The sequence below is a fragment of the Choloepus didactylus genome, chromosome 18, assembly GCF_015220235.1.
Source record: "Choloepus didactylus isolate mChoDid1 chromosome 18, mChoDid1.pri, whole genome shotgun sequence".
In the NCBI taxonomy this organism is placed as follows: Eukaryota; Metazoa; Chordata; class Mammalia; order Pilosa; family Megalonychidae; genus Choloepus; species Choloepus didactylus.
Genome location: NC_051324.1, coordinates 24,647,297 through 24,673,926, shown reverse-complemented (window position 1 = coordinate 24,673,926; position 26,630 = coordinate 24,647,297). Strand labels below are relative to the sequence as shown.

General features: G+C 37.0%; 1 protein-coding gene across 2 annotated transcripts in view; it reads right to left on the bottom strand.

Moving 5' to 3' along the window:
* Positions 1-26,630, bottom strand: part of GOSR1 (golgi SNAP receptor complex member 1) — a 77,309-nt gene that overhangs the window by 40,040 nt on the left and 10,639 nt on the right. For both annotated transcript variants that reach the window (XM_037808936.1, XM_037808937.1), the window contains exon 6: positions 21,474-21,548. In XM_037808936.1, coding sequence (XP_037664864.1) covers positions 21,474-21,548 — 75 coding nt within the window. The remainder of the gene's footprint in view (positions 1-21,473; positions 21,549-26,630) is intronic.

The window sequence follows — 26,630 nt, the reverse complement described above, 5'->3', positions numbered from 1 at the left end:
AAATACTACTTTAAAAAGTACCAGTTCTTGTAAGCTAGAAATTCAGATCTCTACTATACAAACAACCCCTGATATAGGTGAGGGATATATTTCAAGATCTCTGCATTTTCCCAAGTTTATAGCTACTATCATTACATATAGTTTCTTCCATCAACTTTGTTTTTCTGCTTAAGAGCCACTGCTTTCCTGGGACTACTTCACCATCATTACTTTCTAATGCTGTTTTCTTGGTGGAGTCACATTTCACAAAGAAACAAAGTATATGTATGTGTATGAACCATTTTATGGTAACTACTGAGTAAATAAGAAGCAGCAATAGTCAGAAGTGAAGCTGACGAGATGGAAACAACCCAAATATCCTTCAACAGATGAGTGGATAATAAAATGTGGTATATACACACAATGGAATACTACGCGGCAATAAGAAGGAACGATGTCGTGAAACATAAGACAACATGGATGAACCTTGAAGACATAATGCTGAGGGAACTAAGCCAGGCACAAAAAGAGAAATATATGCTACCACTAATGTGAACAATGAAAAATGTAAAATAAATGGTTTATAATGTAAAATGCAGGAGACCTAGTGATAGATAGCAATTAATGAAGGGGGAATGATAATCTAATAAGAACAGAGAAGTTATCATGGGTAAATTTAATGTTCTGGGAATGCCCAAGAATGACTATGGCTTGTTAATTTCTGGTGGGTATATTATCTTAGGTTATCTGCTTTCTTATTTCTTTGCTGGGTTATAGTCTGCTTATAGTCTGAGGAGCTGGGGGAAAACGCAGAGGCGTTGGGCTTCCCCACCAGGATGTTTGCTGATGTTGTCACAAGCATTGAGGACTGGCGGTTTGATGTGCCGAACCCTCTATTACGGGACTTGCCCTTGGGAAGCCTGTCACCATGAAGGAGGCTAGGCCTGCTTATAATTGTGCCTAAGAGTCTCCCCTCTGAATGCCTCTTTGTTGCTCAGATGTGGCCCTATCTCTAGCTAAGCCAACTTGGCAGGTGAAATCACTGCTTTCCCCCCTACATGAGATCTGACAGCCAGGGGTATAAATGTCCCTAGCAACACAGAATATGACACCTGGGGAGGAATCTAGACCCGGCATTGTGGGATGGAGAACATCTTCTTGACCAAAAGGGGGATGCGAAGTGAAATGAAATGAAGTTTCAGTGGCTGAGAGATTCCAAAAGCAGCAGAGAGGTCACTCTGGTAGGCACTCTTACGCACAAGATAACTCTTTTCAGTTCTTAATGAATAGGAATAGTTAGTAATAAATACCTGAAACTATCAAACTACAACCCAGTAGCCTTGAATCTTGAAGACTATATAACAATGGAACTTACAAGGGGTGACAATGTGATTGTGATAGCCACTCCCCTTTATCTAGTGTATGGATGGATGAGTAGAAAAACGGGAAAAAAAAAAAAAAAACTAAAGGAAAAATAGGGTGGGGGGACAATCTGGATGTTCTGTTTTTACTAACTTTTTTTTTTTTTTCATTTTTATTGAGATTGTTCAGATACCATACAATTATCCAAAGATCCAAAGTGTACAATCACTTGCCCCTGGGTACCTTCATACAGCTGTGCATCCATCACACTTAATTTTTGTTCAATTTTTAGAAACTTTTCATTACTCCAGACAAGAAATAAAGTGAAAGATGAAAAAAGAAAAAAAGAAAAGGAAACTCTAATCCTCCCCTATCCCTAACCAACCCCCCTCAATTGTTGACTCCTAATATTGCTATAGTATATTTGTTACTGTTTATGAAAAAATGTTGAAATACTACTAACTGTAGTATATAGTTTGTAATAGGTATACAGTTCTTCCCTATATGCCCCTCTATTATTAACTTCTAATTGTATTGTCATACATTTGTTCTGGTTCATGGAAGCGATTTCTAGTATTTGTACAGTTGATCATGGACATTGCCCACCATAGGATTCAGTTTTATACATTCCCATCTTTTGACCACCAACTTTCCTTCTGGTAACATATACGACTCTGAGCTTCCCCTTTCCACCTCATTCACACAACATTCGGCACTGTTAGTTATTCTCACATCTTGCTACCAACACCCCTGTTCATTTCCAAACATTTAAGTTCATCTTAGTTGAACATTCTGCTCATACTAAGCAACCACTCCCGATTCTTAAACCTCGTCCTATATCTTGGTACCTTATATTTCATGTCTATGAGTTTACATATTATAATTAATTCCTATCAGTGAGACCCTGCCATAATTGTCCTTATGTGTCTGGCTTATTTCACTCAGTATATTGCCCTCGAGGTTTTGTCATCAACCCATTTTTTTTTAATATGGTTTTGTTCACTCACCACACATTCCATCCCAAGTAAATAATCGATGGTTCTCTGCATGGTCATACATTTATGTGTTCACCACCTTCACCACTATCTATATAAGGGCATCTACATTTCTTCCACAAGGCAGGAGGGAGAGTCAAAGAAGGTAGAGAGGCAAAAGAAAGAGGAAAAAAAAAATGACAGCTAGGAAGCAGCAAAAGGAAAAATAACCTTAAATCAAAGTAGAATAAAGAATCAGACAATACCAGCAATGTCAAGTGTCTAACATGTGTCCCCTATCCCCCCCTTTTATCTGCATTTACCTTGGTATATCACCTTTGTTACATTAAAGGAAGCATGATACAATGATTCTATTAGTTACAGTCTCTAGTTTATGCTGATTGCATCCCTCCCCCAATGCCTCCCCATTTTTAACACCTTGCAAGGTTGACATTTGCTTGTTCTCCCTCGTAAAACAACATATTTGTACATTTTATCACAATTGTTGGATACTCTAGATTTCACCAAGTTACACAGTCCCAGTCTTTATCTTTCCTCCTTTCTTGTGGTGTCTCACATGCTCCCCACCTTCCTCTCTCATCCATATTCATAGTTATCTCTGTTCAGTGTACTTACATTGCTGTGCTACCATCTCCCAAAATTGTGTTCCAAACCGTGCACTCCTGTCTTCTATCACTGTGTAGTCCTCCCTTTAGTATTTCCTGTAGGGCAGGTGTCTTGTTCACAAAGTCTCTCATTGTCTGTTTGTCAGAAAATATTTTGAGCTCTCCCTCATATTTGAAGGACAGCTTTGCTGGATATAGGATTCTTGGTTGGTGGTTTTTCTCTTTCAGTATCTTAAATATATCACACCACTTCCTTCTTGCCTCCATGGTTTCTGCTGAGAGATCCGCACATAGTCTTATTAAGCTTCCTTTGTATGTAACGGATCGCTTTTTTCTTGCTGCTTTCAGGATTCTCTCTTTGTGTCTGACATTTGATAATCTGATTATTAAGTGTCTTGGCGTAGGCCTATTCATATCTCTTCTGTTTGGAGTACGCTGCGCTTCTTGGATCTGTAATTTTATGTCTTTCATAAGAGATGGGAAATTTTCAGTAATTATTTCCTCTATTATTGCTTCTGCCCCCTTTCCCTTCTCTTCTCCTTCTGGGACACCAATGATACGTACATTATTGTACTTTGTTTCATCCTTGAGTTCCCGGAGAACGTTGCGCATATTTTTTCATTCTTTTCTCCATCTGCTCCTTTGCGTGTAGGCTTTCAGGTGTTTTGTTCTCCAGTTCCTGAGTGTTTTCTTCTGCCTCTTGAGATCTGCTCTTGTATGTTTCCATTGTGTCTTTCATCTCTTGTGTTGTGCCTTTCATTTCCATAGATTCTACTAGTTGTTTTTTTGAACTTTTGATTTCTGCCGTATATATGCCCAGTGTTTCCTTTACAGACTCTATCTCTTTTGCAATATCTTCTCTAAACTTTTTGATTTGATTTAGCTTTAGTTTAAATTCCTGTATCTCAGTTGAAGTGTACGTTTGTTCCTTTGACTGGGCCATAACTTTGTTTTTCTTAGTGTAGGTTGTAATTTTCTGTTGTCTAGGCATGGTTTCCTTGGTTATCCAAATCAGGTTTTCCCAGACCAGAACAGGCTCAGGTCCCAGAGGGAAGAAATATTCAGTATCTGGTTTCCCTGAGGGTGTGTCTTAGAAAACTGCTCCACCCTTTGATGCCTCAGGTCACTGTGCCTTTCTGCCCAGCAGGTGATGCCTGTTAGCCTATAATTCTTGACTGGTGTGAGGAGGTATGGCCCTGTTCCCCCAGGCTCTGGGGTCTGGTTCTGAATGGAAAGGGCCCCACCCCTTTCCTCCTAGAGAAGACAGACCCCCCAGGTGGAGGTCATTAGCATTTCAATGGTCTCGCTCTCTGCTTGTGCTGTCTCCACCCTTCTCTGCTTCACAGCCCTGGAAACTGAAAATGACTGGGGCTTTCTCCACTGAGCCAAAAAAGAAACAGATAGTCTCCTTCAGACCCAGTCCAAGGCGACCCTCTGGCTCTCCAAGGTCAGTTGTCACCCAAAGCCTCTGTCTGTTTTTTGGGGATGCGTCCCTGTAGTGAGCAGTTCACATTCGCTACTTAAAACCCCAGTTGGAGCTCAGCTGAGCTATATTTGCTTTCTGGGAGAGAGCTTCTCTCTGGCACCACTAGGCTTTGCAGCTTGGGCTATGGGGGAGGGGGTCTCATGACTTGGATCCACAGGTTTTACTTACAGATTTTATGCTGTGTTCTCGGGCATTCCTCCTAATTCAGGCTGGTGTATGATGAGTGGATGGTCTCGTTTGTCCCCCCGCAGTTATTCTGGATTATTTACTAGTTGTTTCTGGTTTTTTGTAGTTATTCCAGGGGGACTACTTAGCTTCCACTCCTCTCTATGCTGCCATCTTGCCCTGCCTCCTGGAGTAACTTTACTCTTAACTTTTTATTCTTACTTTCACTTTTTCTGGTACAAGGAAAATGTTAAAAAAAAAAAAGATTGGGGTGATGAAGGAACAACTATATGATGGTATTATCAATGGATTAGATACTTTGGATGATTGCATAGTATGTGAATAAATTAAAAAAAAAAAAGTGAGGCTGAAGTGTAAATGCTGTAGTCGATTGTTTAGGCTTACTCATTAGCCAAGTGACTCCCTCCTCAACACCAACTCCACAGTACATAACATTCAAAATTGTTATCTTAACAAAACAATGCATCATGAATATTCACATTTCACAGTCAAGAAAACTTATGTCAAATCCTTGAATGCCAAGTCTACTATATTATCGCATTCACAGATGTTAAAATCTGCCCATTAATTAGAATCCTATATTAATATATAATTTAATAAATATTTATTAAGCAATCTACATACTGCAAACTTTTTGAATAAAACAGCTCCTAGTAAAGGTCACTGAACTATGGTGATCATATGTCTCCCAATTTTCAAATATGGTCATGAACCTTTAATACAATTAGAATTTAATTTTACTAAGACCACTCTGAAATCAAAAGTACTTTCCAAATTCCATTTAGAAATGTAAATTGACAGTGTATGTTAAAAGACTGGTGATCTCCTTCTCCTTTAGTATTTGCTTTCCTTATGTTTACTACCCTCATTATTATGTTCTGCTTTACACAGAAATGCCTCACAGTTTACAAAGTCCTTTTACATGCATTATCTTAAAATCTCCTGTGAAATAGATACCATAGGAATTCTCATCATGGAGAGGCAGTGCAGTATTCAAAAAGAACACAATGAGAAGACCTGGGTTTGAATCCCAGCTTTTACTAGCTGTCTGACCTCAGGGAGATTGCGTGAAAATCATGAAATGAACAAAGTAAAACCGCTTTTTTTTTTTTTTCACTTTTTAAACCTTTTTATTTTGAAATACTTTCACTTACAGGACATTACAAAAATAATACTAACCCCATACAGAGAGCTTTAGAATATACCCCCCTCCCCATATAGCCAAATCCAACAATTTTAACATTTTGCCACATTTGCCGTATCATTCTATCTATATCTATCTATCTATCTATCTAACTATTAACCCATTTTGTGAACACTTGAGTGTAGGCTGTATACATCATGCTCCGTGAACACATAATACTGCCATGTACAGTTCCTAAAAACAAGGATATTCAATTAAAATATATCTTAGGTGCATTTATCAAGTTCAAGAAGTTTAACATTACCTTGATATAAAGCTAACAGTCTATATTCCAATTTTTCCTATGTTCCAATAATGCCTTTTGGGCTTTTTCTCTTCCCTTGCTAGACCCCACTCAGGATCGTTTATTGCAATTAATTGTCACTGTCTCTTTAGTCGCTCTTTCTTTTTTTTTAATTGTGGGAACATACATACAACATAATCTTTCCCATCTTCAACCACTCCCAGGCATACCACACAATAGGATTAATCACATTCACAATAATGCAGTATCTTCACCACCTTCCATTACTAAAACTTTCCCATTGTCCCAAACAGAAACCCCAAACCCATTATGCATTAACTCCCCATTCCCTCTGCCTTCCAACCTTGGCAACCTGTCACCTACTTTCTGTCTCTATGAGCTTGCACTTCCCCCATATTTTCTTTGTAGTTACCACAGGGTTTAAATTTAACATCCTAAATCTGTTTGCTTTGATACCAATTTAACTTCAATAATATACACAAACTATTTATACCCCTATGTCCACCTACCTTTATGTAGTTCTTGTCACAAATTACATATTTATACAAGGCCATAACCACTAATTTATCATTACATTTTAAGCATTTGCTTTTTAGATCCTTCTGGAAGTAAAAAGTGGAGTTACAAACCAAAAATACAATAGTATTGGCATTTATATTTATCCATGGAGTTACCCTCACCAGAGATCTTTATTTCTTCAAGCAGCCTCGGCTTTGATCTATTGTCAATTGTTCTTTCCTTTCAAACTACAGATCTCTCCTTAGCATCTCTCGTAGGGCCAGTCTAATGGTGATGAACTTTCTTAGCTTTTGTTTATCTGGGAATGTCTTATTCTTTCCCTCATTTCTGAAAGACAGTTTTGCTGCATATTGAATTCTTGATTGGCAGTTTTTCTACTTTCAGTACTTTAAATATGTCCTCCCACTGCCTTCTTGCCTCCATGGTTCCTGATGAGAAATCGGCACTTAATCTTATTGAGGCTTCCTTGTATAATACATGCTGCTTCTCTCTTGCATCTTTCACAATTCTCTCTTTATCTCTGGTATTCAACAGTTTTAACATGCTGCAGCATGGGTCTATTTGGGTTTATCCTGTTTGGAGTTCGCTGAGCATCCTGGGATGTGTATATTCATGTCTTTCATTAAATTTTGGAAGTTTTCAGTCATTGTTTCTTTAAATATTTTCTCTGCCCGTTTTTCTTTCTCTTTTCCTTGTGGGCCTCCCAGAGGTTTTTCCGGCTCTGTTCACTTATTATTATTATTTTATTATTTTTTTTAATTTACAATTCCATTTGCTTTTTTTTTTGTTTTGTTTTTCTATTTTCATTTTATTGAGATATATTCACATACCACGCAGTCATACAAAACAAATTGTACATTCGATTGTTCACAGTACCATTACATAATTGTACATTCATCACCTTAAATGCTTAAATGATGGCTGAATGGGTCTTTGTTAATTCACACTGCTCCACCTTCCCAACTCTGGGACAATCAACTGAGGTTGCAGGGAAGGCTAATGTCCACACCCAGTTTTGTGGTGTGTGCCTGTTATTTGAAGCACTTCCATCACACTGGGTTGTCTGGGGCAGCTCTGGGCTATGGGGCTGGCGATGGGCAGGAGTGTTTCCTGTCCACCAGGATGATGGCTGTGAGCGGACACCCCCTTTTCTTGGGAAGTTGTGGTGTTTAGTGAATTTTCTCAGCCACTGGATTATTGTGTTTTGTCTCAGAGCTCTCTTAGTTCTGCTCTTGTCTTGGCCTGCCCAAATTGCAAGTCTTTGAAGCTTTCTGTATTGGGCTTCTTAGAGTAATTGTTTTAGAAAAAGAAAAAAGGATTAAAAAAAAAAAAAAAAGGCCCTCCTCAGAGATCTAATGGGTTATTGAAATGCTAAGAGACAAAGCAATTAGGGCCATTAAGGAAAGGTCCACAGGGCAGAGAGATCAGCTTTTCTTCGGGATTTGCATATGAGCCTCAGGGCCTGAGCTCTGCCCTTCCCCTTTCTATGTTCACCAGAACTCCAAAAATCCTCCGCTTTTATTTTGGAGTTTTTCGTGTTGTTTTTTTCTATGCCTGTTTCCTCTCTGCTGGGCTGGCTGCTCTCAGATTCTCTGGTGTCTGGTCTCAGTCTATGTATGGTTGGAGTTTGCATCAGTAGAATGAGTTTCTGATAAGGGCTGCCACTGCAGTTCTCCCTTTTCCTTCCTGGAGCTGACAGCCCCTCCTCCCACGGGACTGAGCCTGGCAGGGAGGGGTGCGGGTCCCTTGGCCACAAAAACTTACAGATTTCGCTGATCTCAGCAGTTCGACATGTTCATGAGTGTTGTGTGAAGTATGCCCAAAGTCAGATTACTCTGTGGTGTCCAGTCCATGCAGTTCCTGGCTTTCTACCTACTTTCCTGGAGGAGTAACTAAAACATACAGCTCACCAGTCCGCCATCTTGCCCTGCCTCCTCTGTTCACTTTTATTCATTCATTCTTCTTTCTGTTCCTGACTGAATGACTTCATCTGTCTTTCACTCATTCATTCTTCTGCCAGCTCCCATCTGCTGTTGAAAACCCCTCTATGGAATTTTAAATTTCTGTTACTGTGGTCTTCAGTTCTGTTTGGTTCCTTTTCATGATTTCCATCTCTCTATTGATATTCTGTGTTCATTTACCACTTTCCTTATTTCCTTTAGTTCTCTGTCCATGATTTCCTTTAGCTCTCTGGGCATATTTAAGCCCATTTTCTAAAAGTCTTTGTGTGATGGTTCCACAAGAAGCTAAGTATGTGAGTGCCACAAGGTCCTGCAACCTTATTATGGGATACATAGTGGGAAGATCTGAGAACAGGTACATGAATGGACATTTGCAGACTGGTGTTTATGGAGGCAGTATTCATGATTTGGGAACATCGACTGAGGAACAGAATGGTGAACTGTGGTGTATGCATACAATGAAATACTGAGCAAATGGAAGATGGAGTGAAGCTGTGAGACACGCAGTGAGGTGAATGGATCCTGTAGATAGTATTTTGAGTGAAGTATGCCAGAAACAAAGGCAAACACTACAGTGCCTCACCAATGTGGACTAACTACAATGTGTAAACTCTGAAAATCAAATTTAGAGCACAGCTTATCAGGGGAATGCTTATTGTAATGGTCCCTAGACTGTAAGCTTTTACAGCAGTCAGATTTATTCCTGAATTGTAATGGCTATCTCCAAATTCTGAGATGCTGATCCCTTTGTGTATAACATGATTGGTCTCTGGAACTTTGGGTATCTGTGTGACAGCTGAAACTCAGAGCCAGAGCTCAGCAGAGACGAATGTCAGTATTAGAGCATACAGCAACTGTTTAAAAAGCTGAAAAAGAGTCCAGACTTCAATTAGAGATATGAATGAAGCAGATCCAGTTAGGACTAGGGCAAACTGGGCCAAAGGGTAAAGGATGATACCGATTGTGTTTTAAAACTTCAATTCCCATGTGAGACCAAGGGAAGAGATGTTTATTTGGTGCAGGATCTATATTTTCTAAACAATTTAACTTGTACAGTCAGAGTGTTCAAACACCATAATTATATGGAATTTTGAATAGGAAGTAAGATCTGGTTATGTTCACATAGGTAAGTATGAAATAGCGACACATCCCAAAGTAATTTGGAAAGAGAATAAAAGTATATATGCAGGGCCCCCCTGAGGAGCTGCAGCAAAATGCAGACATGGTGGACTTCCTCACCTGGATTGTTGTTGATGTTCTCACAAATATTGAGGACTGGTGGTTTCATGTGTTGAGCCCTCTATCATGGGACTTGCCCTTATGAAGTTCCTCACTGCAAAGGAGAGGCTAAACCTGCTTATAAATGTGCCTAAGAGTCTCCCTGAGTACCTCTTTGTTACTCAGATGTGGCCCTCTCTAGCTTACCCAACTCGGCAGGTGAACTCACTGCCCTCCCTGCTACTTAGGACATGACTCCCAGGGGTGAAAATCTCCCTGGCAATGCAGAATATGACTCCCAAGGACAAATCTGGACCTGACATCATGGGATTGAGAACATCTTGACCAAAAGGGGAGAGTGAAATGAAACAAAATGAAGTTTCAGTGGCTGAGAGATTTCAAATGGAGTTGAGAGGTCACTCTAGTGGGTGCTCTTATGCACTATATAGACAACACTTTTTAGGTTTTAGTGTATTGGAATAGCTAGAAGTAAATACCTGAAATTATCAAACTGCAACCCAGTAGCCTTGACTCTTGAAGATGATTGTATAACAATTTAGCTTACAAGGGGTGACAGTGTGATTGTGAAAGCCATGTGGATCACATTCCCTTTATCCAGTGTATGGATGATTGAGTAAAAAAATGGGGACAAAAACTAAAAGAAAAATAGTGTGGGAGGGTGGGATGATTTGGGTGTTCTTTTTTATTTTTATTTTTTCTTCTTATTTTTATTCATTCTGGTATAAGGAAAATGTTCAAAAAACAGACTGGGTTGATAAATGCACAACTATATGATGGTACTGTGAACAGCAGATTGTACACCACAGATGACTGTATGATATGTAAATATATCTCAATAAAACTGAATTTAAAATTATAAAAAAAAAAAGAATTAGGAAAAAAAAAAGTCTTTGTCTGGTAGGTCCCAGGTCTGGTCCTCCTCACTGATGGTTTCTTTATGCTTTAATCTCCTCTGCCTGGGCCATTGCATCCTGTTTCTTTGTATGTTCTGTAGCTTTTTGTTGAAATCTGGACATTTGGATATCTTAGTGTGTTGTCACTGGAATTCAGACTCTGACACGTCTGCCCTTAGGCTTGTATCCAGCTAATGTTATGATAGAGCTTTCCTTGAATGCCAGGAGCTGCACCCAGGTCACCAGTAGGCTGTAAGATGCCACTTTGTGCACTGACAAAGATGAGGTCACCGAAACCACTTTTTAAGTCTCAAAAATGCCTACCTAAAATATTTCTGAAACCACAACTCATGATCCAACTGACAATGTTGGTGAATTAAAAAAATGCAAAATCTTTTGTTTTAGTTCCATAAATATGTTTTACACTGGCCTCGATGTCAAATATATTTTTTTTACTCTAGGTTGTGCTCAAATTTTAAAAGCTCTGTTTTTTTTTTTTCTTAATTTGAAACATTTCAAAATTACAGAAAAATTGCAAGGATAATGTAAATTATTTTCCCTAAAAAAAAAAAGGTTCTAGTTTCACCTTTTCCCAAAATATTTTCTTATCTTTCTTGGTGAACTTCTACTTCTCCTTCAAGACCCAAATCAAATGTTTTACTTCTACAAAGCCTTTAAAGATTCTTTAGCAGAGTTAATTACTCCCTTTTATGTGATCCTATAGTGGTTTGCATAAACCTCTCTATATGTTATAGCATTTATTACTTTGCACTATAATTATCTCTTAATATCTCTCTTCTTTCTCCCCACCCCAGTTGAACTTATTAAATTCAGGGCAGAGTGCCACTATGCTTTCTTGTCTTCTTTATATTCGACACCAAGTACAATGCTTTCCATTTGTAGATGCTCATCAAACACTTGTTAAAACAAAACTGATACAAAAAAATTACATGTGGAAACAGTTGGAATGCAATTAGAATTTGAGAACCATCATTAAAAAAAATGAAGGTTTGAATAAATAAACTAGTTATTATACCAAAGTGCAGTAAATATACTGAATAATTACAGTGATTTAAAAGTATACCCAAGGTTTAATAGATAATCAGGTTAGATGACACTCATCTATTCCTCCATGCTATTTTGGCATAGAGGGGCTCTTTTGACTCAGCTGGAGGTATATGATTCTCTGGCACTTGGTCTACTTTTCTATTCTAATGCCACTATGGTCAAGAATTGCTCAGTGTAATTTGAGACTTGGTCTACTCCATGTCAGGCACTGTATTATGTAAATACTTTACATATACTTTGCAAAGTAAGGATTATTTTCCCTATTTAAAAGAGAGTAGAAAGTCAGAAGATTTAAGGCCCTTCCCTCAAAATATATAGTCAAAACTAGGATTTGAATCCAGATCTGTCTGGCTTCAAAGCTTATGCTCAATCTATTACTGTCTACTACCATTTTGAGAAATAAGTTCACTTAAAGTATTTATTCAAAATAAAAGTGGCAGAGGAGGGGCAAGATGGCAGCACAGAGAGGAGTGGAAGCTAAGTAGTCACCCTGGAACAACTACAAAAAACCAGAAACAACTAGTAAATAATCCAGAATAATTGTGGGGGGACAAATTAGACCATCCAATCATCATACACCAACCTGAATTGGGAGGAATGCCTGAGAACACAGCATAAAATCTGTAAGTAAAACCTGCGGATCCAGGTCGTGAAACCCCCTCCCCCATAGCCCAAGCTGCAAAGCCTCGTGGTGCCAGAGAGAAGCTCTCTCCCAGAAAGCAAATATAGCTCAGCTGAGCTCCAACTGGGGTTTTAAGTAGCGAGTGTGAACTGCTCACTACAGGTACGCATCCCCAAAAAACGGACAGAGGCTATGGGTGACGACTGACCTGGGAGAGCCGGAGGGTTGCCTTGGACTGGGTATGAAAGGGACTATCTGTTTCTTTCTTGGCTCAGTGGAGAAAGCCCCAGTCGTTTTCAGTTTCCAGGGCTGTGAAGCAGAGAAGGGTGGAGACAGCACAAGCAGAGAGCGAGACCATTGAAATGCTAATGACCTCCACCTCAGGGGTCTGTCTTCTCTAGGAGGAAAGGGGTGGGGCCCTTTCCATTCAGAACCAGACCCCAGAGCCTGTAGGAACACGGCCATATCTCCTCACACCACTCAAGAATTATAGGCTAACAGGCATCACCTACTGGGCAGAAAAGCACAGTGACCTGAGGCATCAAAGGGTGGAGCAATTTTCTAAGACACACCCTCAGGGAAACCAGATACTGAATATTTCTTCCCTCTGGGACCTGAGCCTGTTCTGGTCTGGAAAAACCTGATTTGGATAACCAAGGAAACCATGCCTAGACAACAGAAAATTACAACCTACACTAAGAAAAACAAAGTTATGGCCTAGTCAAAGGAACAAACGTACCCTTCAACTGAGATACAGGAATTTAAACAACTAATGCTAAATCAATTCAAAAAGTTTAGAGAAGATATTGCAAAAGAGATAGAGGCTGTAAAGGAAGCACTGGTCATGTATACGGCAGAAATCAAAAGTTCAAAAAAACTAGTAGAATCTATGGAAATGAAAGGCACAGCACAAGAGATGAAAGACACAATGGAAAAATACAATAGCAGATCTCAAGAGGCAGAAGAAAACACTCAGGAACTGGAGAACAAAACACCTGAAAGCCTACACGCAAAGGAGCAGATGGAGAAAAGAATGAAAAAAATATGAGCAACGTCTCCGGAAACTCAAGGATGAAACAAAGTACAATAATGTACGTATCATTGGTGTCCCAGAAGGAGAAGAGAAGGGAAAGGGGGCAGAAGCAATAATAGAGGAAATAATTACTGAAAATTTCCCATCTCTTATGAAAGACATAAAATTACAGATCCAAGAAGTGCAGCGTACTCCAAACAGAATAGATCTGAGTAGGCCTACACCAAGACACTTAATAACCAGATTATCAAATGTCAAAGACAAAGAGAGAATCCTGAAAGCAGCAAGAGAAAAGCGATCCATTACATACAAAGGAAGCTTAATAAGACTATGTGCGGATCTCTCAGCAGAAACCATGGAGGCAAGAAGGAAGTGGTGTGATATATTTAAGATACTGAAAGAGAAAACCCACCAACCAAGAATCCTGTATCCAGCAAAGCTGTCCTTCAAATATGAGGGAGAGCTCAAAATATTTTCTGACAAACAGACAATGAGAGACTTTGTGAACAAGACACCTGCTCTACAGGAAATACTAAAGGGAGCACTACAGGGTGATAGAAGACAGGAGTGTGTGGTTTGGAAGACAATTTGGGGAGATGGTAGCACAAGAATGTAAGTACACTGAACAAAGGTAACTATGAATACGGTTGAGAGAGGAAGGTGGGGAGCATGTGAGACACCACAAGAAAGGAGGAAAGATAAAGACTGGGACTGTGTAACTTGGTGAAATCTAGAGTATCCAACAATTGTGATAAAATGTATAAATATGTTGTTTTACGAGGGAGAACAAGCAAATGTCAACCTTGCAAGGTGTTAAAAATGGGGAGGCATTGGGGGAGGGATGCAATCAGCATAAACTAGAGACTGTAACTAATAGAATCATTGTATCATGCTTCCTTTAATGTAACAAAGGTGATATACCAAGGTATAATGCAGATAAGAGGGGGGGATAGGGGAGGCATGTTAGACACTTGCCATTGGTGGTACTGTCTGATTCTTTATTCTACTTTGATTTAAGGTTATTTTTCCTTTTGCTGCTTCCTAGCTGTCTTTTTTTTTCCTCTTTCTTTTGCCTCTCTACCTTCTTTGACTCTCCCTCCTGCCTTGTGGAAGAAATGTAGATGCTCTCATACAGATAATGGTGAAGGTGGTGAACACATAAATGTATGACCATGCAGAAAACCATCGATTATTTACTTGGGATGGAATGTGTGGTGAGTGAACAAAACCATATTAAAAAAAAATGGGTTGATGACAAAACCTTGAGGGCAATATACTGAGTGAAATAAGCCAGACACATTAGGACAATTAATTGCAGGGTCTCACTGATAGGAACTAATTATAATATGTAAACTCATAGACATGAAATATAAGGTACCAAGATATAGGACGGGGCTTAAGAATGGGGAGTGGTTGCTTAGTATGAGCAGAATGTTCAATTAGGATGAACTTAAATGTTTGGAAATGAACAGGGGTGTTGGTAGCAAGATGTGAGAATAACCAACAGTGCCGAATGGTGTGTGAATGAGGTGGAAAGGGGAAGCTCAGAGTCATATATGTCACCAGAAGGAAAGTTGGAGGTCAAAAGATGGGAATGTATAAAACTGAATCCTAGGGTGGGCAATGTCCATGATCCATGTACAAATACTAGAAATCACTTCCATGATCCAGAACAAATGTATGACAATACAATTAGAAGTTAATAATAGAGGGGCATATAGGGAAGAACTATATACCTATTACAAACTATATACTACAGTTAGTAGTATTTCAACATTTTTTCATAAAAAGTAACAAATGTATTATATCAATACTACAAGTCAACAATTGAGGGGGGTTGGTTAGGGATAGGGGAGGATTAGAGTTTCCTTTTCTTTTTTCTGTTTTCATCTTTCTCTTTATTCCTTGTCTGGAGTAATGAAAAGTTTCTAAAAATTGAACAAAAATTAAGTGTGATGGATGCACAGCTGTATGAGGGTACCCAGGGGCAAGTGATTGTACACTTTGTATCTTTGGATAATTGTATGGTATCTAAACAATCTCAATAAAAATGAAAAAAATAAATTAAAAAAAAAAAAGACTTCAGAGACGATAAAGTAGAATACCAAAAAATACTTAATTAACCCATATTTGAATTCAGTCAATGTAATGGAGAATACTACAGAAATATTAACTCAGACCCGTGACTGCCTGAATGAGTAACAAATAGAAATATTTGAGTTGGTTTTAATTTTATGTTAATAAGAATAGAAAGGTGATATTTGATTTAATGGTGTTTTATATAAAAGGTTGCCTTGAAGGACACTGAACCATCTCTAGCTTTGACAGACTTTTTTATCCCCTCTGAAAACCAGTGACTTGAAGTCATGGAGATAAATTGGTGCCCCTAGACCTTTAGAAATCCTGAAGATTATGAATGTTTATGGATAGGTTAGAGTCTGTAAGAATGAAGGTTGAGAATAAGCTGAGGTTGGGAGTAAATAAGAAGTCAGATCTTGCCAAAAACTGGAGCAGGTTAGGTGAATTATAAGTATTCGTCAATGGGAAAAAATAATCCAATGGTTTAGATGCTTTTGTTTTATTTTTTAATAAAGCAAAGTGGAGTGGCATTTCCTAAATGGGTAGAAGTGACTTTTTAAATAGAATAGGTAAAGGTAAAAGCAATTAGCTTAATAAGCATATATTGAGGTACTATTATGCATTCTTTTATAATAATTATACACTAGAAATCATATGTGTCATGCTATATGTTGTTGGTTGGTTATCAAAAATTGCATACTGGGCTAGAAATAGATTGATTATAAATGTGGATGTAATTGTTTCTAGTTTTGTCCAGTTAGAAATTCTAACTCATCTAGAACAAGTAATAAAATTAAAATTCCACTAAAATTTTTAAATTAAAAAAGTAAATAAATAAATAAAAATAAATAAAAGCGGCAAATTCAGGAAAGAAAAACTAATGTTTAAAAAAAAAGCCTACAAACCAAGGAGTTTCTGTTTATATGTTCTTATCAGATGAGATTAAATGAAGTAATACTTTAGAAACTGACAAATTAGGATGATATTTTAAATATCTTAATTACTTTGAAACACTGCCAAAGGTCTTTTTAAAATGTCAAAGATTTTTAAATTGATGTGCTTAAGATTCTCAGCTTGCAATTCCAGTGGTAATCATGACATGCCCACAAATCAGTTCTGAAAACAAACATAGCCTCCAAATATGGACAAAATTCCTCAGCTTAACTCCTTATTGGTTCTATATAATTTCAGAATTCCTACCTCTTTCTTCAACTCTCACATTAATTTTATTTTTCTTGACAATACACAATCAATTGCTTTCCCTATACACTTGTGAATGAAAAATTCTGATTTCTCTTTGCAGGTCTAAGCTACGACCTTTTGGAAGAAGGAACTGTTGTTATGATACGTGTCAAGGACAAATAACTGGGCTAAAATGAGAGTAAATGGCAAATAAGTTTAATCTCAGGGACTAACTCCAACTAATTTCTGCCTGGATCACTGTGTTAAATGGAGGCACTCAGGAAGGAAACAGAAAGAACAGTTAAAAAAAAAAAAAGGTAAGTGGAGAATCAGCAAATTACAGTATTACAGTAGCCTAGGGTTTCAAGGAGGTAGAGAAGTCAAACAAAATGAAGAATCAAAAAAAGTCTATTATATTTGGCATTCAGGAAATCACTGTTGACCCTAATGACAACATGTTCAGTAGAGCTGTAAGGGAATAAGTTAATAGGCTAAGGAGGAAACGAATACTGAACTAGATACAGCAATATAAGATAGAGCTATTAAAAGCTAGAAACAAAACCAGCATACAGGATAACGAAGAGTAAAATCCTTGATACAGCTGATGGGGATAGAGACAAGAGCTTTGGCTTTCACTCCACCCTCTTAAAAACTATAGTAAAGGGGTAAAGAAAGGTACCCCTGTAAGTAAATTTGTAGTCAAGAGTTAAAAATCTCAATGAAGTAGGAGGTAAGAACCTTTATTTTGAGTGAAAGGACAGGGAGGTCAGGAAGGGGAATGAGAAGATTTGGTAAAGTTCTTGAAGAGAATGAGAGCGAACTAAGGTTCAAATAAACAACAGTTACCAGGCAGTACTGAATGCTCAGATGAGGTTAGAAATAATGGGCCAATCTATATTATTGGATACTTTTTCTCTGGTACTCAGATATAGGAGTAGAATGGACGAACTGTGGGGTTGGGCTGCATTTTACTGGGGTATAGCAGGACAACAGGGCACAGGAAAGGCTGAATGTAAGGAGCACTTAAGTTCATCAACTATGAGATCCATGCTGGCTAGGGGAAGGAATGAAGTTGTACGAAGAACAGACAAGCTAGCGATACCTGACGCAATAAAGAGGCTGGGAAGGAACGAGATGGTGGAGCTGAAGATTTTTGAGGTGGTACACTTCCAGAAGAGACAGTGGAGATTGCAGCCCTTGTATTGGGTGGCTAATATTCACCTAGAGGTGATGATCACTGGTATTAAAGAAGTCCAGAAAGAGGCTAGCTCTTTATATCTGTGTACACTTATCTCCTAATACAACTTGCTCAGCACCACTAAAAATCTCTGAAAGTTGTCAACTTCATTAAGGCAAATGTGGAAGACATGTTTTAATCAAAATGACAAAATGCTTCCAAAGAAAAAACACAAATGCCTGGCCAGATACTAAGTGTACAACTTCGGACAAATCATAGCACTTCAAGGTTTTGAGGTAATCCAGTCTGTTTATCCTCTTTGTTCCTTAACTTTCCATTTGTAAAAATAGCAGTAATACCACCAGCCCCAAGACAAAATATGAAATCACAAGGTAAAAGTTCTTCATGAGGAAAAAGGAACTTTAAAATACAAAACCAACCCAGATACTTCTATCAAAAAGAAAAATACCAGAGTACTAAAACAAAATAATTATATAAAGACAGAGAAGTTAATAAATAGCAACCAAAAAGCTCCTAAGAATGCAGCTGCACAGTCTAGTGAAAAAACAAATAGCTACAAGCTTGACAATAATTCAAGTCATTTTCTTCTGACTGACATACTGAAATAGCCTCAGGGAAAGACAAGCCAAAAAAGAAAGCTTATTCACCACAAAAGAATAAAAATTACTGTCTTTCGTAAGATAAACTTTACAAGCTAACAAAATTTATTTTTGGACAAAAAGAATATTAAGGGGAGCTGGTTAAAAACAAGTTATTACAAATTTAGTTTAGTTTTTCTTCTTTTTTTTAAAGTCTGGCATTCATTTATAAAATTGCTTTACTCTTTTTCAAGGTAAAAATATGTACTTTTGAAACAAGTTATTTTACAAAAATAAAATAAACACCTAAACATCCTTCTAGCCATAAGAAGTCTGACCCTGCTGCACAAAATCAAAGTATTAAAATGAGATCTATTCAGAGCAATAGATGATGGATGACAGGGAGGGAGGGAAAGAAGAAATGGTGGTGTGATAGGATGTTAAAGTTGGTGGATCGGGGTATTGGTGGTGGTAGGGGGGCATGGTATGCCAGAGTTCTGTGTATGGGGTTTGTATTGTTTTTGCAAGTGTTCCTGTAAATTTGAATTTATTTCAAAAAAAAAAAAAAAAAAGAGATCTACTTACCTAAGTTGCTGGCATTAAAACTTTTATTCACGAAAGATCAAAACAAAAAGTACCCTAACAGCAAATCTGGCCTATTAAAAATGGACTTGATGAAATACATAAACCCTAGCTGTCCATTTCACTTTTAAGTTAATACAACTATTGCTTCTTTATGATTCTTTTGCTTATTTCTTATATTAAAAAAAATTATTGCCTGAGAATTTTTATCTCTGTTCTTTACATTAATTTTAAAAGAATCATAATACCAGTGCTACTGAGGCCACTTGGGAATGTTTATACACATATGGCTAATGGGACTAAAAACTAGAACTTCTTTAGAGGGAAATTTGGCAATTCAGCAATTTCAGATGCTTTAAAAATGAATATATTCTTTAATCCTACAGTTCCAATTCTAGTAATTTCTCAAAAGGAGATAATTATGGATACATGAAAAGACTTCCTTATGTGTAATAGTAAAAACTGAAAATAATCCAAAAGGTCAACATTAGGGAAATAGTTGAATTACAGTTCATCTATATTATGTAACATATGCACTATTAAAAGTTATGTTTTAGAAAGCTATGAAATAATATAGGAAAAGGCTCACAATCTACTGATGAGTGAAAAATAGCTACAAAATCTGTACTAATGACTGATTAAATTTTATTTCTGAATTATCCTTTACTTCTAAAATGAGCACTATAAAGAGCACTTATAGCTTTTGTGTTAAAAAGTTACTCTAAAAAATTCTTGCCAATTCTTCCTCAAAGCACTTAACAAATGAAATAAAGACAACACTGAAAGAACAGAGAAAAGTTTTTCACATTATTTTATAACTATATTAGTATATCATTTTATATTAATTTATACCTAACAAGAGTTCAAAATTTACCCATAAAAACTGATTTTTAAAAAAGCACATTTGGAAGTTCTGTATTCTAATTCTGAAACAAAAGACAAAGTCCTGGTTCTTATTCTCAAAAATTTCTCTAATTCATCAGATGCTCTTATGTTCCATTAAATTTTACATTGCCTCAGTTTCCCTCTGCATAGAATGAGTATATATGAATTTTTCACAAGAATGTTGAAAGGAATATATATGTATAAGTATATCAAATAAAGTATATTAATGTATGTAATTTCTCTGTGACAGTCTTTTCATCACCAAATCTTTCTTCTTAAAGTAATTAATCTACAGTATTTCTAACTTTTATTTTTTTTGAGGCAGTAAATACAGAAACACAGATGCAATCTAATCTTTATTTTGTGTAACCTGAGTTTGGTATCCCTTCAATTACTCTGTAATCCAATAATATATTAAATAATTTTGGATGCAATGCAAAATTCTTTTCCTGGCAGACTTTATCCAATTCAAAAAGAACTACCACAGCTATGAAGGGTTATAAACTAAACACACTTTAAGAGAGACTGCCCTCTTGTGCCAATCAATAATATTCAACAGATTAAGAAAGAACACTAATAACTACTTCCAACACTAGAAGCACCCAGGCTTATAAAAAGATCTTGATCTTTCTGTGTTCTGATTTCAACAGCTTATAGTTAAAGTGATGACCTTTAAAGAAAAATAAATTGAACAGCTATATTACATTCATATGGAAGTGATTAATTCATGATATTTAGCAGCAAATATCAACATAATCCCCTAGCACTTAACTATCATGATACCTGCTAATCAAGCACTTAGAGGCAGAGTTCATAAAGATAAGGCATTTTCTGATCTTCAAGTTCCACAACAAAATACAGAGACAATATTAAAGAAATCAGTACATTCCAGAGAAAAACAGATGAAACAGAAATAGAGCATGGTAACTTGTTTTAAAATGTATGTACAGTTCATCCAAATTTTTAAGCATTTTCTTCTGAATTCTGGTAAAATGAGATATTTTCTTTGGATTTATATATGGCCTATTGCCATTTATAAAAGTTTCTTGACAAATATAAATAGTAATAGATGATTCAAACATAAGATATTATCAGTATTGTTACTTTTATTATTACTAATAACCTATAGTAGTGAAAAATATTAATAGAGAAATAGAGTTGCTAAAGGAAAAGAATAAATTAAGACAATAAAAACATGTTAAAGGTAACAATTAAGGTAACAATATCATGGACATAACATATGCTATGTGAACTCAGAAACCCCCTACAACAAAAGGAAAAAAAAAACCACAACACTAATTACATATAATTTCTCCAAAAAAAAAAGAAAAAAAGAAAAAAAGAAAAAACAAGGTAATGATTAAGAGATATGAATATAGATTTTGGAAACTCAATGGCATATCGTCTTTCCTAATTATGGTCTGAACGGTTACATTCCATTTCTATTGAATGGGTTCATAAAGAGAATTAAATGCATTAGCACTTTGATAAAACACTTACTATAATAAACGCCATATAAATGATTGTTAAATATGGCAAACTACATATTATGCATGCATTAAAAAATACCTACTTTCGAAGGTGGTCATGTTCTTTCAAAAATAGTTCAGTTCTTCTATTGTTTACTCCAGACCCACTCTTATATGACCTAAGATAAAACAGAGAAAATTTAAGAACGTTTTTGGCAGCTGCTGCAAAAACAGATTAAACGGCTGAACCTAGTGATATCCAAAGTGGACAAATCAAGCCTTTCCGTAGTTGTGAACAAACAATTAAAATGTTTAACTGCTTTGTCTACCTCTAAAAATGATGTCTAATCCAAATGGTAAATATGAATACCTCTCTAGGTTAGGCCTAAGAGTTTGCTATGTTTCTCACCAAAATAACCTAACATTTTTAAACAACAACAAAAAAACTCTTTTTCTTTCTTTATCTATTATCTTCTATATTTTTATTTTCTCTAAGGGGAAGGAAAACTTTGGACTGTGTAGTACACAGCATACTGAGTAGGGAAATTACTGAAGCAGAATGTTTTCTTTTACAATGTACATGTGGTCCATGAACTCAAGCCTAAGGAACACTGATATGAAGCTAATAACTTGCCAATTTTGGTATACTGAATGATTTCCACCTTTAATGCATTTGGAAGTACATTAACATTTATGAAAAATGTTTTTTATCACTACAATCAATGCTTTCATATTTTTGTTTTCCACTTAAAGTATCAAGAACAAAATTCAAAAAATTAAAGTAACTGCACATTTACTGCAGTAAGACAAAAGCTATTCACACTGCTAAAACTGAACTACTGGCTGAGAAGCAGTGCTACTGTGCCAAGCACAGAGGGAGAGAATACACCAGGAAAAGCACCCTGATATAACCAAGAACACATTGGATTCAGAAGACTGAAGACTTGGATTTAAATCTACACTTCATCATTTATTAGCCTGATAAAGTTAGATAAGTCTTTCATATCTAGTTTTGTAAAACGGGACTAATCATTTCTAGTTATATGAAAGTATTATTATGAAGGCAAAAAGAGATAATACAGGGAAAAGTACTGTATAAATTGCAAAAAAAAAACCTATAAAAATAGTAATATACTATAATAAAGTATTATTAGCATACCTCATCTCACTAATCATATCCTTCATTACTAATTATACTATTACACTAATTTGAGTACGTACCTCACTTGCCTTTAGTAGCTACATTATAAACAACTAGAGGGCCAGATTGGTCTTTTCATTTCTGCCCTTATACTGTGACTGACAAAATATCTTATTCATAGTCAGTAGTCAGTAAATACTATAATGAATGGATAAACATCTCTCTCTCTCACTTGATTATTGATCATCTCTCATAAATCAAGTGATTATCATGGGCTGTATTCTAGTGATTCCCACAAATTATGGGGAGTTGAATAGCTATACATTAAGGAATATCACCTATACTGGTTTTCAGTGCATTCTTAAAAATGTATGTGAAAGTAGACTGTACAGAAATTAAACAAAATCTTACAAGAGGGATCCGATTTCCAGAGAACTAAAAGTATTACAAAATTCTTAATTATGGCACAAATATTCTGTCTTTTTTAACCACTGTAGGTTATAAAAAGTACATATGATTAAACATTAAAAAAATAGATCAGAAGGAGCTAAGATGGCAGCATAGAGAGGAGTGGAAGACTGCTAGTCCCCCCTGGAACAATTCATAAATGACCAAAAAACTAGTAAATAACCTGGAATAACTGCGGGGAGACAAACATGACTGTCCACTCATCATCCACCAACCTCAATTGGAAAGAATGGCCGAGATCGCAGCATAAAATCTGTAAGTAAAACGGCAGACCTGCGCTGAGAGCCGAGAGCCCCTCCCTCATGGAAGCCTCGTGGTGCTAGAGAGCAGGACTCTCTCAGCCCAGCTCCAACTGGGGTTTTAATGTTAACTGTTCAATACAGACAGCGAATCCTCAACAAGCAGACAGAGGCTTTTGGTGACAACTGACCTTGGGAGAGTCGGGGGACATATCTGTCTCAGAATGGGGAACCCAGAGGATCAGGTGCTATCTCTGGCTGACGGGCGAACCTGGAAGCTTTTCTGTCCCTTTCTCTCTCTGTGGAGAAAACCCCAGCCATTTTCAGCCTGCAGCACTTTGCAGTAAAGACAGCCTCAGCCATGTTAAAATCAAAACACTTTGATCAGCAGAGTCAGAGAAACAAAGAACTTATTGATATGTAGATGACCTCTCTGGAGGGGGCACAGCTTCCAAAGAGGAAAGGGAGGGGCCCAGCTCTATTGCCTGCCTTTCTGGAACCAGACCCCAAAGCCTGGGGGAGGAGAGCCACAGGCCACACCCTCTTACACCAGCCAGTGACAGGCTGACAGGGGCACCTGCCGGGGAGAAAAGCACAGGTGTATCAATCCTCTAAGAAAAAACATCAGGGAAACCAGATAATGAATATTTCCCACTCCTGTGACATGAGCCTGTTCTCGTCAGGGAAAACCTGATTGGGGTGGCCTAGGAGGTCAGGTGCCTAGACAACAGAAAACTACAACATACACTAAGAAAAATGAACCTATGGCCCAGTCAAAAGAACAAACATACACTTCAACTGAATACAGGAATTTAAACAACTAATGCTAAATCAATTCAAAAAGTTTAGAGAATATTTCCCAAAAGAGATAGAGGCTGTAAAGAAGACACTGGGCATACATAAGGCAGAAATCGAAAGTTCAAAAAAACAACTAGTAGAATCTACGGAAATGAAAGGTGCAACACAAGAGACGAAAGACGCAATGGAAACATACAACAGCAGATCTCAAGAGGCAGAAGAAAACACCTGAAAGCCTACACACAAAGGAGCAGATGGAGAAAAGAATGAGAAAATATGAGCAACATCTCCGAGAACTTAAGGATGAAACAAAATACAATAATGTAAATATCATTGGTGTCCCAGAAGGAGAAGAGAAGGGAAAAGGGGCAGAAGCAATAATAGAGGAAATAATCAATGAAAATTTCCCATCTCTTATGAAAGACATAAAATTACAGATCCAAGAAGTACGGCGTACTCCAAACAGAATAGATCTGAATAGGCCTACGCCAAGACACTTAATAATCAGATTATCAAATGTCAAAGACAAAGAGAGAATCCTGAAAGCAGCAAGAGAAAAGCAATCCATCACATACAACGGAAGCTTAAAAGACTATGTGCGGATCTCTCAGCAGAAACCATGGAGGCAAGAAGGAAGTGGTGTGATATATTTAAGATACTGAAAGAGAAAAACCACCAACCAAGAATCCTGTATCCAGCAAAACTGTCCTTCAAATATGAGGGAAAAAATATTTTCCGACAAACAGACAATGAGAGACTTTGTGAACAAGACACCCGCCCTACAGGAAATACTAAAGGGAGCACTACAGAGGGATAGGAGAAGACAGGAGTGCATGGTTTGGAACACAATTTTGGGAGATGGTGGCACAGCAATGTAAGTACACTGAACAAAGATAACTATGAATACGGTTGAGAGAGGAAGGTTGGGAGCATGTGAGACACCACAAGAAAGGAGGAAAGATAAAGAAAGGGACTGTGCAACTTGGTGAAATCTAGAAACAACTGTGATAAAATGTACAAATATGTTCTTTTACGGGGGAGAACAAGCAAATGTCAACCTTGCAAGGTGTTAAAAATGGGGAGGCATTGGGGGAGGGATGCAATCAACGTAAACCAGAGACTGTAAGTAACCAAATCATTGTATTATGCTTCCTTTAATGTAACAAAGGCGATATACCAAGGTAAATGCAGATAAGAGGGGGGGATAGGGGAGGCATGTTAGACACTTGACATTGGTGGTGGTGTCTGACTCTATACTCTACTTTGATTTAAGGTTACTTTTCCTTTTGCTACTTCCTAGCTGTCATTTTTTTTCCTCTTTCTTTTGCCTCTCTACCTTCTTTGACTCTCCCTCCTGCCTTGTGGAAGAAATGTAGATGCCCTTATATAGACAGTGGTGAAGGTGGTGAACACATAAATATGTGACCATACAGAGAACTACCGACTGTTAAGTTGGAATGTATGGTGTATGAATAAAACTATCTCAAAAAAAAAAAGTGGGTTGATGACAAAACCTCAAGGGCAATATACTGAGTGAAATAAGCCAGACAAACAAGGACAAATATTGCAGGGTGTCACTGATAAGAACTAATTATAATATGTAAACTCATAGTCATGAAATACAAGGTACCAAAATATAGGACGAGGCTTAAGAATGGGAAGTGGTTGCTTAGCATGAGCAGAATGTTCAACTAGGATGAACTTAAATGTTTGGAAATGAACAGAGGTGTCAATAGCAAGATGTGAGAATAACTAACAGTTATGGTGTGTGAATGAGGTGGAAAGGGGATGCTCAAAGTCATATATGTCACCAGAAGGAAACTTGGAGGTCAAAAGATGGGAATGTATAAAACTGAATCTTATGGTGGGCAATGTCCATGATTAACTGTACAAATATTAGAAAACTCTTCCATGAACCAGAACAAATATATGACAATACAACTAGAAGTTAATAATAGAAAGGCATATAAGAAAAAAATATATAGCTATTGCAAACTATATACTACAGTTAGTAGTATATAGTTTGCAATAGCTAATCTTATGGTGGGCAATGTCCATGATTAACTGTACAAATATTAGAAAACTCTTCCATGAACCAGAACAAATATATGACAATACAACTAGAAGTTAATAATAGAAAGGCATATAAGAAAAAAATATATAGCTATTGCAAACTATATACTACAGTTAGTAGTATTTCAACATTCTTTCATAAACAGTAACAAATGTACTATACCAACACTATGAGTCAACAATTGAGGGGGGTTGGTTAGGGATATGGGAGGATTCATGTCTGGAGTAATGAAAAGGTTCTAAAAATTGAACAAAAATTAAGTGCGGTGATGGATGCACAGCTGTATGAGGGTACCAGGAGCAAATGATTGTACACTTTGGATCTTTGGATAATTGTATGGTATCTGAACAATCCCAATAAAAATTAGAAAGAAAAAAAAATTGATCAAACATTAAAGACAAACAATAAAAATTAATTTTCCAAAATAATTTCTAGAGGTAGAAACAATTTAGATGCTGGTTGATCTTGGATTAGTGTTAATGGACAAAAATTTTGAATACAATGAGTGTTAAATTATTTCTGCTGCAAAACTGTTTTACTG